The sequence below is a fragment of the Ceratotherium simum genome, chromosome 5, assembly GCF_057802395.1.
Source record: "Ceratotherium simum simum isolate JZ-2026a chromosome 5, ASM5780239v1, whole genome shotgun sequence".
NCBI classification, from domain to species: domain Eukaryota; kingdom Metazoa; phylum Chordata; class Mammalia; order Perissodactyla; family Rhinocerotidae; genus Ceratotherium; species Ceratotherium simum.
In genome coordinates this window covers 77,985,501-78,004,007 of record NC_141904.1, presented here as the reverse complement: position 1 = coordinate 78,004,007, position 18,507 = coordinate 77,985,501, and the positions used below count along the sequence as shown (strand labels likewise).

Here is an 18,507-nt window from a genome sequence, read left to right as displayed (position 1 = left end):
TTCACATAAATTATCTATTCATTCATTCATTCAACAAATATTTACTGAGTGCTTGGCATGGAGCCAAGAGCTGGGGATAGGGGAGTGAACAAAATAAATGAAGTTTCCATCTTCACTGAGCTTCAAATGAGATGAATATCTGAGGCCCTATGCCATTTAGTGGAATGGATTCTGACTGTGTATAGAAAGTGCCTATTTAAGAACTTACTTTGCATTATTATTGGCAATAACTGAAACATTAACGTACACAGGGAAAGGGGCTGATCAATTTTAGAAAAATGGAAAATCATCTCTCGGTTCTTCCTTGCAGAGCTCAATTCAAATGCCCCCTCCTTTATGCTGCTCGTCCTTGACTATCTAGATCTATTATATCTACATCTAGATCTACTATATCTACAGTACAAGGTAGAAACTGGGTTGCATATCTTCTCTCCCACAGCTTCTTAAAGCAGAATCTGTCTCTGACGCATTTCCAAACCCCCATGTGATGCCTCCCCAGGGCCTCACAAATTTGTTGAATGACCTCACTACAGAAAGTAAAGAGAAACAGTTTTGAGACGCTGTGTGAGGAACTTCTACTTGAGAATCCCTGGGAACTTTTGGATGAAAAGCTAAAGGTCTCATTTCTGGGACACCCTGAGAATTGCATCTTCACTGAAGCCGCACAGCTCCGTGAACTGAGAAGATACACTTCAAGTTTTCATCCAGCGAGAAACCCAAGATCCCTCCCCAGTATCTGCTAGGATAAATTTATTAAGCATCAAGTATTTTTTGCTACCTACAGAATCCACTAAGGATCTGCAGTGCCCAACAGCCATCATTATAGACAGGGAATCAGGCTACTCACATGTGTGCTTCGAGCACTGAGCTCCTGCCTTCCCTTAAAACCAACACCCATGGTTGAGTTCAATGTTCTTGCAACTTTTACCTGTAATTGTTCTTACGATGGTTTTAACCAATTCTATAGAGAGATTTTTTTTTTTGATAAACTCCTCTAAGAGTTTGGGAGGCACACAACATGAGCATTAGAATTAGATACACTAGGGTTCAATTATAGACTAGTCACTAACAAGCTTCTATTTCCTTTGCTAAACTGGGATAACAACAGTACCTACCATATAACGGTCATTTGGCGGAGAAAAAAAGACAAAGACTGCAAAATGCTTGGGAGAGCCCTTGGCACTTGGTAAGCGTACAATAAATGGTAGCTTTCACCATCTTCACTGCCAACATCATCATCATTTTATGGGAAAATATGAGTCCTAATGACCACATGAAAATGTGCAATAAAATCAAGTTCCTTGAGTCACTCAAATATCACTAAGAGGGTCACTGCATGGGAAAGAGGGGCAAAAGGCTTAGCCAATATCTAATCACAGAGAAATATTTTTAGACATCAGTTTGACGGTAGGCCAACAACAAAACAAGTTGCTGAAAAATATACTTGCAACCCAAATTCATCTGTTAGAGTTTCAACCTGTTAAGTAGAAACATGCAGCGCTCATGGGGCACACTTAATTCACACTTGCAGCTAATTAGCACACCACACAGCCTACCTCCTCCCCCAGGCTTGCTGGGTCCTCCTGGTGACAGTGGGCCATTGCCAAAGCTGGTAAGGCTCTCTCTTCTTCCTGCAGGTCTGATGTTTCCATAGTAACGGTTGACCAAAATTTGCCTGAGCGCCTCACCCTTAATTCAAACAGGATAATGAAATCAGGTTCTGAATTTAGTGCATAACTGAGCAACTAATATTCAAAAAACACAGGGGTACTCAGTTATAATTGGCTCAGTTTCACTCAGTGAAAAAATAAATTATTAATAAAAGCATTTGGAAACTCTAAAGTTAACATCTTCAATATTTTCTCAGGAAACCAGATCATTAAAAAAATGCAGCAATCTAGCACGTTAAATATCTGAAGTACTCTCTCACACTAATAAAGATAGAACATTAATTTTGAAGAGCAACTAACAATAACAAAAACCAACAAAAAAGTCCCTTTGGGTAAGCCAATAAAATTTGGACAAATTGAAAATTTCACAGGTCACCTTCCACATAGCAATATAAAAAATGTTACTCCAAGCACATGGTTTATTCACAAGATCCTAAGAAAATATTAAGATATCAGAGTAATAGAGAATAATGATAAAATAAACTGAAAGTAAGCCTTTCTTACAGAAATAGTCAATGGGCCAAATGAAGAAAAAATAATGCTATAGAAAATAAATTAGTGGAAGATATCAGAAACATCAATCAAAAAATAAGCACCATGGATGAAACGACATTTGGGACTTGCTTTGAAATAATATGGGAGGAGGGGAACAGGTAGGGGTATAAATGAGAAAAGAGTAGGCATGAGTTGATAGTTGTTGAAGCTGAGTTATGAAGGAAGGTTCTCAAAACTATTCTGACTTCTTTCATAGATACTTGAATATTTCCATTAAAAGTTTTAAAAATATAAATATCAAAGGAATCTTGGACAGGGGATATAATAACTCCTTCCCACAACTCCAACCAAATAAAAAAAATAACACTTTGATTTGTTCTCTAATACTAGGAGACACTGGCAAAGCAACACAAAGAAGAAGAATTAATTCTCATCTCTACTCCACTTGCAGTCATGCGAAGGGACTCCCAGACCACCTCCCAATCTGGAAGTTTCTAAAAGTCAAAGGCTGTGTGGATTTCCCCCAGACTCTTCCCCAGAGACAAAGTAGTAAAGCATGGAGTTCTTCTGGTACATCATCGAGAGAGGTAAGTGAGAAGTCTAGCAGAGAGAAGAGGTGTTGAAATATAGCAGGTCTCTAAAATAGAGACTCAAGAGGTCTTTTGAAGAGATCTGCAACTGTAACATGAGTCAGTAGAATTTAAAGTGATTTGTTAATAAGCTCTGAGAATAGGTCTGGAGACTTCAAGTGGAGTGTTTGCAAAATAAGATGGAAGGGAGCAGACAGAAAAGGGAGGGGCACCCTGAGGGTGGTGGGGAGGCAAGGGGCACCCCATATAAGGTTCCAGGGCTACACTGCCAGGTTTTTCTCCTTTGTTAATTCATGCTGCTGGTCAAAGACTCCAGGAACAATTTGGGATAGGGTGAACAGGAGCGGAGGGGAGTAGTACTAATTTTTAAATGCAAGTTCAGGAAATGAAAGATCTCAATTTTCCTCTCCATTCCACCCACAAATATGTGTTTCATTGTAGTTTAGCAAAGGAGGGTGCTTCTCTTAGCTCATGAAACTCATTTCCAACCTTGATCAACTGTAAATTAAAAATTCTGAGAGTGCTTCCAATGAGGGGAAGTTATTTGTGATGTTTTCAAGTACTTTTTATTTATTTTTTTTTTTTAAAGATTTTATTTATTCATTTTTTCCCCCCAAAGCCCCAGTAGATAGTTGTATGTTGTAGGTTCACATCCTTCTAGTTGCCGTACGCGGGACCCGGCCCCGGGCTGGACGGGGAAGTGGTGCCTCGGGGCGCGCCCGGGATCCGAACCCGGGCCGCCAGCATCAGAGCGCGCGCACTTAACCGCTAAGCCATGGAGCCGGCCCTCAAGTACTTTTTAAATAAACTGTTTTCAGTACAATATTCTTAAATGGCTTAGAAAATCACATTTTGGTATTAAGATATAGTTTTGCTGGTGTTCAAGTCTCCGGCACCAAAACAAACACATCAACATTCTCCAAAGCAGTCATTGAGAGGATAGTGATTTAAAAGGATGACTTCATAAGAGAAATACAAATTTCAAAGGAATGTTCAAGAAAGCCTACTAAGAAAGGAAAAGGGGAAAGAAAAGCTTACGTCCACATGGAATATAATAGGATATTAAATATGACTTCTCTTTTTCAACATAATGATGCATCTATCTGATTTTCTTTCAATAAGATACAGAATTTGAGGTTCCACAACAAGAACGGTTGGCAATAAACCATCCTAATTCTCTGAATGGATCACCTTTGGCACCACAAGAACATTGTTTGAGAGGCAGATGGCAGGGTTGACACCTGTAAGCGGCAGCCATAGAATACAGTCAATGTAGCTGTGGCGGCAAGAATCTGGAGGATCACAGGGTTGAATGGTCAAAGGCAGGGTGACTGCGACCAGCCAACAAACACGCCTCCTTTAGGGCAGTCTCAGCCAGAGCCTTAGCACCACAGTTACACTTAGGGCTGGAGTGACTTGGTTAGATTTTCCACTCCTCATGGTTTTGAGGGTAACCAGCAAGAGCCTGGTCAGTTTGCAATCAAGCACACAGGAGGTAAAGAAAGGAACACATGCCATCTGGGAACACGTGGACTCCAGGAACAGGAACTTCACATTTATGCAGCCTGGATGCCAAACTGAAGTTACAAAGGGATCTCACATTACCATTTTGCCTCTCCTTCCACAGAAAAACCCTAGCAGTTACCATAGCAACTGATGCATCAAATGGTACAGTTTTCCCCCATAAGAGAATATCATGAAATGTGCTCATTATGGAAAACAACACACACACATTCCACCCCAGAAACTTTTTTTTCCCCCTCTTAATTATAAGGTTTTTGGCACATATTCATCTCACCTTCTATCCACACACATACACACAAAATTAAACTGCAAAGGGAAAAAAAAACCCCACAGGAATTTTTTTTTTTTTTAACAAGATGAGATCCATTTCTTTTCTGAAAGAATAAAGATTGAGGATTTTAGGTAAAAGGGTACAGAAAGAGAAAACAGATAAGCATTATTAAAAGTTATGCAAATCCCTAGTGTGAAAATTGAGGTTCAAGGAAAATTTTGTTTTTCTGAGCCAGTGATTTAATTTAGGAAAAATTAAAATCTGCATAGAAAAGTCTTCCTAATCATCTTGATATAAATTACTCAACAGCACTAAGCGCTTCACGGTGTCCCAGGCTGAGAAACCTGATTGCAGAGAAGAGGTAAAAAAAAAAAAAGACTTCCCAAATAACGTCATTCCTTCGGCTTTCACACATTTGGCCATGCAGCCCTTTTTAAAAGATAGTATTAGTTGTTTTTTTTCCCCCAGCAGTTTACACCTACAGTATGCAAACAAATATCAGATGTTTATGGCTGGTAAGAAATTCCACACACGTTACCTAAGACTGAGAAAAGGCAAAGAGTTTCATTTGCAATAAGCGTCAAGTTAAAAGAGTGAAAATGGAAGATCAGTGGTGCGGAGTCATGAAACCAAGCTCCCGCCTGGCAACTCGGTTCAAAGAGTTTCAGTCTATCAATTAAACTAGTGGCTAATGAACTGCGTGGGAATATGGCCCCGTGTTGAGCAAAAAACCAAGGAGTTAACACCGCCACACAGAAAGGAGATAAAAAGTGATCTTTTGGCTTCCCAGGTTCCAGCCACTTAAAAATCATGTGCTTCAGGAAAGATCACCCTCTCCCATGAGAGGTGAGCCTTTCACACCTTAGTTAGCACTAAGGTAGTGCCTCAATTTAAAAATATCTTTCTTTTCCTACTCCTGTGTCTACCAAATTCCTGAAGCGTCTCAACCTGCATGGTAACTACAATACGATAGTTAACGTCCCTTATCACAGTCCAGCCACTGTGCTAAGTTCTTCATGTGCACAGCTCCGAAGAACAGTCCTAAGGGATGGAGACTATTATCATCCCCATTTTACAGTAGAAGAAACGGAGGCAAGGGGAAATTAAATAACTTCCCCCAAATCACATAGCAAGGGCCTGGCAAAGGGGACTTGAACCTGTTTGTAATTCCAAAGCTCATGTGCTCAGGCAACATTTAATACTGGTCTCTGGAGGGTTTAGGGCACGAGGGACGGCTACGTGGCTATACTGGCTACTTCTAAGACCTAGGATAATTCTTAAAGGACAGGCAAGGATGGAAAATACAGGAATGTAAGGTGCCCTTGGTCAATGAACTGCAAGAGATACTAGAAGCTGGAGGAGAAGGACTAAATGCCAACTTCTTGGGAGCTATTCTTTGGTCATAGCCTAAGAAATCACAATCACAAGAGAAAAGAAAGGATTTGGGACGTGGTGGGACTGGGCAGGGGCTGGGGTGTGTGAGAAGAACAAAGGTGCACCAGGACACACAGTTATCTTGGGCATACTTTCTCCAGGAAACTGATGACAATTCCAAGGCAGTCTTTGCAATGACCGTTCATTTTCTAACCCCATGACCTGGGGTAAGGTGCCTAACCTCTCTGAGTCTCAGTTTCCTAATCTGTGAAATGGGAATGAAGGCTGTGTTACCAGGTTAGTGTCAGTATTAATAAAAATTGATAAGTTAACATATGTAAAAGTCTTAGCACAGTAACCAGAATATGATAACTGCTCAGAAAACAAGGACGTCTTGTTATCTTCCAAAAATGGATAATATGAAATCAATGCTGGTCAGCACACTAATGATGTATATAGCCTTCTAGAAAATGGTTTAGCAATGCATAATCAGCACCTTAAGAAAGTATCTACCCTTTGGCCTAGCAATTCTGCCTCTAAGAAGAGTCTAGCCCAAGACATACACACTGGTTCATTTCCTTGCCAAAGGAAAAATTACAAACCACCTATTAATTAGTAGAACTTCAGAGAGCTGTTAACCTTCAAAGACTTTCAAAGAAAATGCTCAGATATAATATTAAATGACAAAAGCAGGGAACAAAAGTTATATACTTCGAATAATCCCAATGACAATGAAAGGATATGTGTGTTTGTTGGCAGACATTCTCTCATGTGTAAAAAAGTGGATAGAAGGAAATATTAAATCATTAGCAGCTTTCATAGCTAGGTAGTGTAATTGTGAACATTCTTGTCATTATACTTTTTTGTTTCTATAAATTATCCATAATAATCATTACTTACAGAAAAGAAAAAATTTTAAGACTTCGCCTAAGTAGAAGGCCAGCACAGAAAAAGACCAGAGGATGTGAGGAGGTCACTTGTTCATTATTTGGAGAATGGTTGGGTACAGGGTGTGAGCAGGTAGATAATAGGTGGAATCTCCAGTTAGTTTCATTTATATATATGGCTGTGACTGGTCATGGGCCAATTAATACTTTAACAATATCAACAACAAAAACTGCTTTCAGTCACAGTGTGTGGCTGAGGGAAGGGTTACAGCCATTGGCTCCCCACACCCAAGACTACGTACCCTTTTATGGTCTTCCAGTTGCCTCAGGGGTGGACTCGGTTCAAGCTCCTGCTAAGCATGCAGAAATTCCATTTTAAGTACAACACGAGGAAACACTACCATCTTCAGCATCAGCCACAAATGAAATACACTCAGAGTGAAGAGTTACACAAAAGGAGTACAGGCCTGTTTTTGTTTTTCCCCAAATAGTAATGCTCGATTACTTTGGATACTGCTTAACAACCATCCCACCCCCCAACTCTAATGCCCTATTTAAAATGAGCAGGCATACGCCTTTTTGGGCCAACATTATTTTTGCAAAGAATATGAAAAGGAGCTTCCATATTATGTACTTTTACATGAACCCAAAAGGGGTTATAAGGCAAGACTCAACGGGACAGGTCCTCACGATTCACTCATGCATTATTGCACAGCACATGCATAAGAACATCAATGCACATGCTTCTGAGCAGACACACACGGGACCTTGGCTCTCTCCAACCCACCGGTACACAGCCTTCTAATCAAAGCTATTAACGATGAAGAGCTCTGATTAGAATTTTAGAGACTGATCATTATAAAGCATCCACACTGCAACTCAGCTATTTGATAATCTGTTTCATTGTTAAGATTTTCCATAGACTTCTTTCAAATAAAGTACACTTCATTCTAGCTTTAACCAGTGTGATTTTAGAACGTTTCTGAAAGTAAATTTTGATACTTGGAAACATGCCTGCCCAAAATGCTTCTCTATGACTTTCGATGCTTAATTAATTCTAGTCCCTCATTTAGCAAGTTTAGTTAGTGACAGGAAGAACAGAAAGAATACATGGTGAAACTACAACTTTATTAGCAGCTTTCACCAAAACTATACATTAATATCCAGAACTTCAAGTTTGCGTCATCTCTGTACAGGACCCAGAGTCTATTTTGTAGAACAGAAAGGTCTCAATGTTCCAGAATTTCTCAACTGAACATTTCCAGGCTAAGGCAACAGTTTTGTGTGAAAGCCTTCAGAGAGCCACAACCCCTCACCTGGAGGGGCACTTTGGTTTAACTCTAGCTCCTCAGAATTTTCTTTCTACACCAAGAGTCACCTCAATGACAGCAGCGATCAGTTCCCAACCAGGCTAGAGACGTCCCTCCGGCACCTGCCACCGGGACAGACATTTCACCACAACAATTCAGACACTCAACCAGGACAACTGAGAAGCACCCATATTTGCTGGCACTGCAAATATAGGTGAGCAACACACACCTCTGTGGAGTTCTCGGAATCCGGAGCTTGTGGCAGCTAGTCGGGGATAAAACGAAGCATGTTAGTTACAGCATATGCATCTCACGGGCCACAGAGAAGTCCAGAGACCAACAGTCAAGGACAAGACACGGAAGGCAAGATCGAAGATGAGGTGACCTAGCTGTATCACCTGCAGAAGGCGGCTTCAGCAACCGAGGTGAGGAGACCCTTTCTCTTTTAAATGGAACTGAATGCGGTTGTGCTGGATGAGACAATGGGCCTGAGATGAGGAAACATATTGAAAATAAAGAAACAAAAAGTCTACCACTGACCAAGAAGGAAATATGTCTTTAAAAATAGATGTCAAAGGAAGAACCACCATATATCTGTGTTTTGTTCAGCATAGTGCATACCCAGAGGCTCTGGGAGGGAGCAGGGGGTGGGTGATGACAACAGGGGCCTCAGGTGCAGTCCCCTCCCCAGGTCCCAGAGCTTGTGAAAGCTCTGCACCACCACTCTCCTGAGACAAACTTCTCCTGTGGGTATACACATCTTCCTGCGTCTCTCCGTTTCCCACATTCTGACCCTGCATCAGAAGGTAAGACCTGAGGCTCCGGCTTATGAGCGGAAGCCGCTCCCCGCCAGCATGTCTGTGAGGAGAAACAGAGGCTGCTGCATGCAGTGTTACTTGGCTGGTTATCATCCCGCCCGTGCACTTCCCTCAGGAGCTCCTTCGACTGGGTTCCCTGGCCCTACTCCTGCCATACCATGAAGACACCCCCCTCAGCCACGCCTCTCCTTGATTTCATTATTCCCAACCCATATATGAGAGACAAGATGATGCCCTCGAAGGAAATGAAGGGTAATTGTGAGGGTGCATGTGGTGGCTAACGTGGCTAGAGAAACGTCCACGGCTCCATGTGAAGAGCACCACGAATCTATCCTCCAAACGGCAACTGCTCAGAACAGGAAACTGACATCAGGCGTAACCGCGAGACGGCACCCAGGCCACCCTGGACCAAAGTCACGCACCAGGCACAACTGGCTTGGTTCAAGGTGCAGTCTGACACCATGGAATGAGGCCAAGGCTCACGCTGCAACTTAGTGACCTTGGCCTCCTTCGGCGGTGCTCCAGGCTCCAGCCTCCAGCGACCTAGCACACCGAGGCCAGAGTGTCGCTGTTGGGTGGTGAGCCAGAGCAGGTGTTTAAAGCGTGGGAGGACTGAAGCTGTGAAATTTGGTGGTGTCTCAACCCAGCTCAATGCCACGCCTTTAGTGGTTTGATCCCCAAGATGGAAAACAATGCTCTAAAAATTAGACCGTTATTATGTAACCTAATGATTTCTGTCTTTTTTCCTATTTCCTAACAGGTAAAATGAAGTAAAAATACAGGGGATCTCTTTAAGCACAAAGATTAAACTAATTCACAAGGACAAGGAGGCACATCTGGAGGGCTGGTCACTCAGTTCTGGACAGAAGAGCTTTCAAACAGGAGTGCAACTCCTCTAGTCTCAGGGAGAAAATTTCCCTCCAAAGCATTTAGCTTCTTGTTGGGGTGAGGAGGCATATTGTGGTAGAAAGAATATGGCGAGGAAAATAAAACCAGAGCTCAGGTACATGTCTTTTCAAGATGATATAAATAAGATTACGATCCAAGAATGCATTTTAACTCTACACTTAGGTTCTGCATGCCTCAGGCTAAAGAATTAAAATTGTGCGAATGTCTGTGCTATCTACCCTTAGTGCAAAAAGAACACATGAGAAAAAGCAGAATTAAAGAAGCAATTGCCCATGCATTTTTGAGCAGTCCGAGATATCGATGGAAAAAAGTATTGTCTTCTACTATTTCCATGGGCCATATGCCCACTAACATATCCTTTATACTGATCCTATATGATTAGAACAAAAGGATTACAGGCATGGATTTACTGCAGGAACCCACAGAGCTACCTTCCTACTCCCCTGCCAATCAAAACAAAAGCTAAAGGAAATCGAGAAAATGGAACCGGAACTGGTGTGTGTCTTTCTTTCCTTTTTTTCAAATTCTCTTGTCTGAGATATCTTCGTCCAAAGAAGCATCTTGAATTCTTATAGAGTCGTCACAGGTAGTACTCAGCTGTTTCTTAACCAGAGATCAGTGGTTTCTGATATATTCTATGATTATATTGACATTTGATTGCCTCCCTAAACTGCTGTCATGCTTGTTTTAAATTAATTTAATAAATTTTTAAAACAAAAATTAAATTTAAATTATCTTTTTTCCTTGAACATTTCATGAACACTTTTGAGACAATGAAGGATGCTTTCAGCTTCAGGAATCCCTATTTAAACAGACGGACAATTTTTTAATGTTTTTTTTAACCATTCATAGAATAGAATGGAAAAACCAAGAGCACTGAACGGGTGTCGTGTGACTACGGTTTATCCAGGCACTGGCTCTGTGTGACCCTGAGCTAGTCACGAACCTCTCTGGGCTTCCATCTCCTGACCTGTAGTTCAAGGAGACCAAAGCATATATTCTTTAGGATTCCCTTCCAGCTAAAACATTAAGTAATGCTTGGTATATTTTCTGTAAACTTCATTTCATAATATCTAACAGACAAGTTCCCTAAATAATACAACCTGCTGGGACACAAAACGATTTCAGGCATGGAAAAGGCCTAACCGTACCCAGCATACAATTTGGTAAAATAACCAACAACCTTTACACTAGCACTTCCTACATGAGGATTTCAGCTAGATTTCCTTGAGGATAAGGTTATTTTATGTCAGCAAGCTACAATTTTGAAAAATATAAGCATATTAATAAGCTATATATGTTTGCATAAGATAACTACAGAAATGCAATATATAATATCCAAAGCAAAAGATAATGTTTTATTTTTTGAGGAAGATTGGCCCTGAGCTAACTAACATCTGTTGCCAATCTTCCTCCTTTTTTACTTTTTTATCCCCAAAGCCCCAATAGATAACTGTTATGTCATAGTTGTATATCCTTCTAACTGCTCTATGTGGGACACCGACTCAGCATGGCTTGATGAACAGTGCATAGGTCTGTGCCCGGGATCCAAACCAGTGAACCACGGGCCACCAAAGCAGAGCATGTGAACTTAACCGCTATGCCACTGGGCCAGCCCCAAGGTAACGTTTTATAAATGAATGACTTGATTTTCTCAGCACATTTTTATTATCAAATTTAATTATTTTTTACATGAAAGGTCATCCTCAATGACCACACATTAAGGAGAATGTTTGGAGAAGATGGGCATGTCTGAATTTCACAAGTCTTGTCTTCTCCCACCTTGGTCCTGGGATCAGTCACTACACTCAGGTGCTGACACCTCCAGTCAAGGCAAAGCCTCCTAAACCACCAGGTGACTGACAGTAATCTGATGTTGCCGAGTTCCGAACTTAGAAACCAACTATTGCCCCCTGTTGCCTCTTCATATTTCTTCTTGGATCCTAAGTCTTCCCAGTGCTTTTCAACAAGGTCAGCAAAATCAAACTTAATAGAAAAAAGATTTCAAATGACTGGCTTTGAAATAGAAATTCAAAATGAATCTCAAGTCACTGAATCCCAAATGTTCTTCCTGGAGGAGGCCACTAATCAGAGTCCGGTACTTGCGTAGTAACTAGATACTTGCATATGACACAATGATACACACACTTTCAATAGATAATGTACTTAACATTTTTCCAAAGGATGAATTTCTACTATAAATGAAGGAAATTATACTTTGTCACTCTTGACTTCCTAGGGTTACTATTTCTGGTGTGTGCACAAGAGCACCCATCCACTCACATACATATATACCTACATACATCTGTTTCATGTGTGTCCATTACACACATGAGCCAACACATGCACAGAGGACAGCCATGTAAATACCCTTTGTTTTCTGCTGCCATCAGCATGAATTCCTCCACCAGCCCTGGGCTTCTAGAATTTTCCTTTGAAATAAGATGTCTTCTTTCATGGACCACCCCTGGCCGAAGCTGAATGCAGTTCCAGAAATGTAACTGTATTATAGATCTTGTTATCAGCACATCAAAGGGAATTTATAGTCTCTAATCTCCCTAAACCAGTCTTCAGTTCCTTTTCACCCACTCCTGACCTCAAAGGAGGAAACAAAGAAACAAACAGGGAATGGGCTTGCAAATATGTTTGCTGGGCCCTGTCCTTCAACAGCCTTTGAAAACCCACGTTAAGCCAATGGAACGCTTTGCAGAAAATTGAGCTAAAAGAGAAGTTATCTAGCATTTTAGCAGAACAATGTTAAATCTTCACATTTGCTAACACAATGCCCTTTACTAATGGCATTTGTTTTCAGAATCAAAATAAGAAATAAAAATGACAGTTCCAATGATGCAATTTCACCTATATTTTATAGAACAAGTCCATCAGAACTCAATTCATTTTTAAAAAACGCATTCTCACCTGACTAAATTATACAACTTCAGTCATTATGGAATAATCTCAGCATTAAAAAAAAAACCCTCCCCAGGTTCTGCAACAGCTTCTGTATGCTCTGAGTTGAGCTTGCTTGCTCTATGGTTGCCAGTGTCTAACAGTAAACAGCCCCACTGCATTTATTGGCAATTACTGCTGAAGGTCACACATCAGCAGTGAGCCTAAATTCCAGGAAAAAAAGAAGCTCTTATGTAACTGCCGCCTGAATGTTGGCAGGTGCCCAACCCAGCAGTTCACAGCAATGTAAGAAAGTAGGACACCTCCACCCTGGGTTGGACGTCATAAGAACGCCCCCTGAAGGTGCAATTTAATAATTCTTAGGTTTCTCTCGTTTCTCTACTGTTTTTTTTGCCCCGAATTTTACAAAGTTCCCTGTCAGTGGCATCCTTTGCTTGCAGAAGCAGCTCACAGTGGGAGAAGTTGACGACTCAATACAGGCAGGCTGCAGACACCCGGAACAAGTGGGAACGTCAATCTTGTTTTCCTGTTGCAGTGCAGAAAGGTGAAGCTGCTAGTTGACACTATTGGCTCTGGAGATTTCATGGTTCCAAGTGACAGTGATTAATTGGGGATCACATCTCAAACACGTAGAAATGCAACATGTCCACTGAGCACACACCTTCTAAACACACCATTCCTTTCCAAAGACACACATACGAAAACAAAGTGGATTACTGTTCTGCTCACTGTGTTGGCCTGAAGTTTGAGTACTTCATCAGAATCATTTCTTTGGTTAGCACTACACTTTACAGTTTAGAAAAGTGATCCCCATGATCACCAGCTGATGCTACTTGCCTGTTGTTGCCTGACCTCCCTGCTCAGGTGGAAGTCCCCAAACTACACGTTCTCATGACCCAATGTGCTTCTCCTTTCTACACTTCTCACGGTTGATGGCTGTCATTTAACATTAATTTGTACTATTTTCCATCTCCCCCATAAAACCGTAAACTCCAGAAGGGCAGATATTGTTTATTTGGGGCACCAGGGTATCCAAATTCCCTAGCACCGTGCCTGGAATGGAACAGGCACTCATATACTAGTCACATAAATGAACGTCTTGAGCATCATTTGGTGTCCATTTGAAGCCAAGAATGGGTACAGGAATGAACTTTCTGGGGTGAGGGAAACAGTCCACATCTTGATTCATGTGTATACATATGTAACAATCCACCAAGCTATGAACTTCAGAATGAGCTGAAGGGACACGGATGCAAGTTGTTTCCTTTTCTCCTCCACCTCATCTGTATTCCCCGCTCCCCGGCAACACCCCAAGGAAAAGGTAAAATCTGGGGGGAAGGATGAAGACTCCACCTCTTTATTTGCCACAAAGAAAAATGAAATTTTATTCTAGAAGATGGCTGGGAAGGCCCTATACACACGCACTGCAGGGCCTCTGTGACTCTCTCCTCACTTCACCCGATCTCTCAGAGCATTGACAGAGACTCAGAAGTCACCGTGTTTTTTCCCAAATCATTCACTGCACATCTCCTCTCTTGAGATGTCCAACTGGCCTTTATCCTGAAAGGGCAGTGGCTCTTTCCCAATCAGGGGATCTCGGGAGCGCCAGATATGCCTTACCCTGTCTCAGGGGTTATTCCCCACCACGTTTAGAAACTGGAACATTGGTTTGCAATGGTTTAGGTGTGAGGCCTTGCCCGTATCCCGGGCCCGCATGAACTCTCATTAAGCTTAACTCCAGCTGTGGGCTGCAGGTTTCCACCAGTACACGCTGACAAAAGGCTTGGTAGGGGAGAAAGTGCAGGAGCTGTGGCAGTTTCTCAGCCACCGATGATAAATGCCAACAGGGCATCTCTGCTTGGACGGCCAGATCCAACAGCCTGAGGGACTGGGGACAGAGTGTTGGTGTCCCAGGGCTCTGATGGTTGCCAGGGGTAACAACGAAAAGGGGATCCACAGTTGCTTCCTCAGGGAATTTTCAAAGAATCCAAGTGGCTGCCAGAACATTCTTCTTTTATAAACAGACAGTATTCTGTTTCCTAGAGTATAATTATAAACACACCTGCTCCAACTGTGGAATCTTTCCATAAGCGAGCAATAAACTCCCAGCCAGGAGACCCAAGTTCTATCTTGAGCAAGCAAACACATCAACTGATTACTATGGTGCAAAACAGTATATTAATAACACTGCACACTCTGATTAGGGAGGGTTTTCCTTTCCTGACTTAATCTGTACTTAAGCAAATAGAAACTCAACCTCAGTATTTCAGAGGAAAAACTCAAATCAGCGAGGCATTTACAACTCTAGGTTGAAACAAGAGTACTGAAGGGTGTCAACATGCAAATTCAGCATTAGATGTTTTCCTGGCATACAAATAACCCGGAAGAAAACTAAAGAGGAAATGGCAAAAATCACTGTAGTTAAATCAGTTAATTAAGCCTCTGCACAACCTTTTGTTTTTCTCACCTTCTATTCGTCCCAGAGGGCATGGCCTCCTCACCTGTTCATGTCGCTAATATAAGGAAAAGTCTGTGCTTACAGAATTGACTATGTAGAGCAGTAGGCACACCAGGCCAGGAGCAGCACCGGCACTGTTCTAGTCCTAGTTTAGCCACTATCTAGCTGTGTGGGCTAAGACCAGTCACTTAACCTCTCTCAGGTCCATTCTTGAGAGAGCCAGGCCAAAGTCATAACCACTCATATCACTTTCAATTTTAAGTCTGTGATTCAAACTCTCCTTAGGTATATCTGAATCATCTCTTAACATATCTAACATGATGGTGGTAGACATTAGAATAGACAACATATTCTGTTTGGTAGCTCTAGCCCACTCAAATTAAGGTAATAATTGATCTACCAAAAGAAGGAATAGATATCTAAAGAAGTAGACCAGAAAAGTGATTCTTTAAAGTCAAACAGAATATTTTTTCAGTGTGCTTAATTTGCCAAACTTCCTCAAATACATAAATTAATTCCCCAAATTAATCCTTTCTAGCACCAATTACCAAGCACGTATCACATCCTAAAACTACAGCAACAAATGTTGAAAAATACTCACAGAAACACAAAATATTTAAGAAGCCCCCAAATCCTGAACAAAATGACCACTCGTCAGTCTCTAGGGTAATTCTGGGTAAGTGAAACCAATTTGATACATAAATATAGAAACCATCAGATGACATTTCAATTTCTTGTTCTCTAGGTAGTTTTCCTAGAAGAGAAGCCATGGATATAGGACATTCCTAATCCCATCACAAGTCTGCAGCTGAAAAGTCTCAACTAGCACTGTGGAATTTGCACTGCACTTCAACAAAATTTTATATGACCCCCTCACACTCAATACTGTCCAACATGTGGACCAAGAGAGTACTGGTTTTTTTTTTTACGACTTTCAACCTACACCAATGCAGTTATTTCTTTTTGTATTGGTCCTGTACACACTGATAGAAAAGCTCCGTATGATAATATCAACACTGAGTTTCAGAGAGAGGTTAATGGTCAGCATCAACCACAAGTTCAGTTGAGATTCTAGTTGAAATCTTATTGCAGTTTAGAAAATCTTTATCTAGACTCAGATAGGATCTCCAAGGACAAATGGCAAACAAATTCATGGGAAATGCTAACACAGACACGAAGGACGTGACTCACTCCCAGAAGGCACACTACACAAAGTCAGATAGCAGACGCTGCAGAGACTAGGGGACAGATCACAGTGTTCACTGGAAGGGTGTCATGGAAACATCACCATGTGACATTTTAAAAAAAAATGAAATTTAGACCTCAGCATTATCCAATTCATCAATGGAAATTAGCTGGAAAAGAAAAAAGGGGGGGAGAGAAAGAAGGCAATGTTAGGAAAGGAAATACAAGCGAGTGAAGTGTTAGATTCATACGTGTATTCTTATTGCTGACTCTTTCAAGCTGAAGCATTGTTTGATGGTGACCATCTTAAGAGGTGCAGGCCTTTTGGACACTCCTGCACCTCACAGTGACATCTGCTCTGGAATAAAACAGGCAGGATGCTGCCACGCTTTGTCCACATGCCAAGTGTCAAACCTTGAAGGTCACTTGACCAAGTGCCAAGAACTGTGCCTTTGCACTCTCTTGCAGAGGTGAAACCTTGAACCAACCTGTGAGCAAGGGCAGCTTCCCCAATCAAGAACCATATTCTTTCAGAAGAGGATGGGAAAGAGAAGGGTAAAAGACTAGAGTTGGATCAATTCAGCTGAGGAGAAAATTCTTTCTTTAGACTCATTTTACCACTCAACTCAATGGGAGGTCTGGGGTCCAAACCACAGTTGGGCTAAATCAGAACCAGCTTCAATTTCAGCAAGTAATAAGACCACCATATCCCAAGCCAAGAAGCTCTAAATCCTGGTACTGTTGATGATTAACGAAAACATTTTCCCCCTAAGATGATTAGTGCCAACTCAAGTGACATTAGTAAGAAGTAAATGATTTATTAGCATAGAGTTCAAGAAAAAAAAAAAGAGCATTAATCACAATTACGTTTGTTTGAGGATAGATGGATGATCCTCAACTGATTTATATTATGCTTCATTAATATTTAGGACATTTTGCAAATTTAAGCTTCTATTAGAAACACTGGTAGCTGGAAATGCTAATACTTCATTCACCCAGAGAAAAGAAGCGTTGGGAATCAACAGGGGACTGACTGTTTATATGAAATGAAAACTCTGACATTACTTGAGGTCAAAAACTCTATGGTAGTAAACCAGCTACTATTATTTATAAGAGAAAATGGATTTTAAATAAATCTGAGATATCCTTTTATATTGATTCTTAGCCTCTGAATTTCTTTCCAAAGCTCTCTGACTAATAACTTAAGTACAGCAGCTTAATAAAAAGCCTATAGTGGACTACAGAGCAGCCAGCACATAAAATAACTATGTTCCCTTTTCAAGTAGGGTCTAGGGGCTCAAAGACGTTCTCTGAGTTACAGAGAAATTCACATTCAATTTTAGAGATGTTTAGCTATGGGAGGTTATTTTTTTTTTTAAACATGGACATGGTTTAATCTGTAGATTAAAAGCACACTTTAGCAAGCATTGCACACAAGAGTGGTTATAAAGTCCTGATATAATTTTAAAGTTTATTAACTTTGAAAACACAGGATAGAAAGACAATATAAGCACCATACGAAAATGTATTTCACTGTTATTTTGGTGATCACTTTTATTATTTCTTTACTTTATATTTACTACTCTGAGAAGACTATGCATTGCTGGTTCTTTGTATTTTAGAGACATAATAGTTAAAGATGATTTTTTTATACCTAAATGATCATGATTAAATTTTTGTGACAATCTTCTTTGATCAGCCCCTACCTTACCGCCATATGTGATAGTTATCGGATGGGCACTTCTTAGGCAGTGGACCAAGACAAGTGGACTGATCACTGGCTACTCACTGCCTCTTTCATATGGGGCCCAACCAAAACCACAGAATTTGGATGATCTTGGGACAATCACAATTTGTAAAGTCACTTGGCATTGATTGCAGACTGTTTTCAATTGGGTGAGAAATTAGAATTGAGCCAAAGACTAGATATTTAAGTTCTGCTATGTCCAGGGCTCTCAGGGCCACTGTCCCATATCATTTATATTATCATATAACACAATCGAAACTTAAATGTTAAACTTGTGGGTGGACTTCAAAACATTCAAATGGTGTCAATCTATTTGCAGTGGTAAAGGGCTAGGACTCTGGAATCAGACTGTCTGTCTA

At 41.0% G+C, this 18,507-nt stretch overlaps 1 protein-coding gene across 1 annotated transcript in view; it reads right to left on the bottom strand.

Moving 5' to 3' along the window:
- ITPR1 (inositol 1,4,5-trisphosphate receptor type 1) overlaps nucleotides 1-18,507 on the bottom strand; it is a 321,115-nt gene that overhangs the window by 105,010 nt on the left and 197,598 nt on the right. Inside the window, exons 40-41 of the mRNA XM_087431374.1 lie at nucleotides 7,114-7,164; nucleotides 1,557-1,689 (exon numbers count right to left, since the gene is read on the bottom strand). Of these exons, the coding sequence (XP_087287500.1) occupies nucleotides 1,557-1,689; nucleotides 7,114-7,164 (184 nt within the window). The remainder of the gene's footprint in view (nucleotides 1-1,556; nucleotides 1,690-7,113; nucleotides 7,165-18,507) is intronic.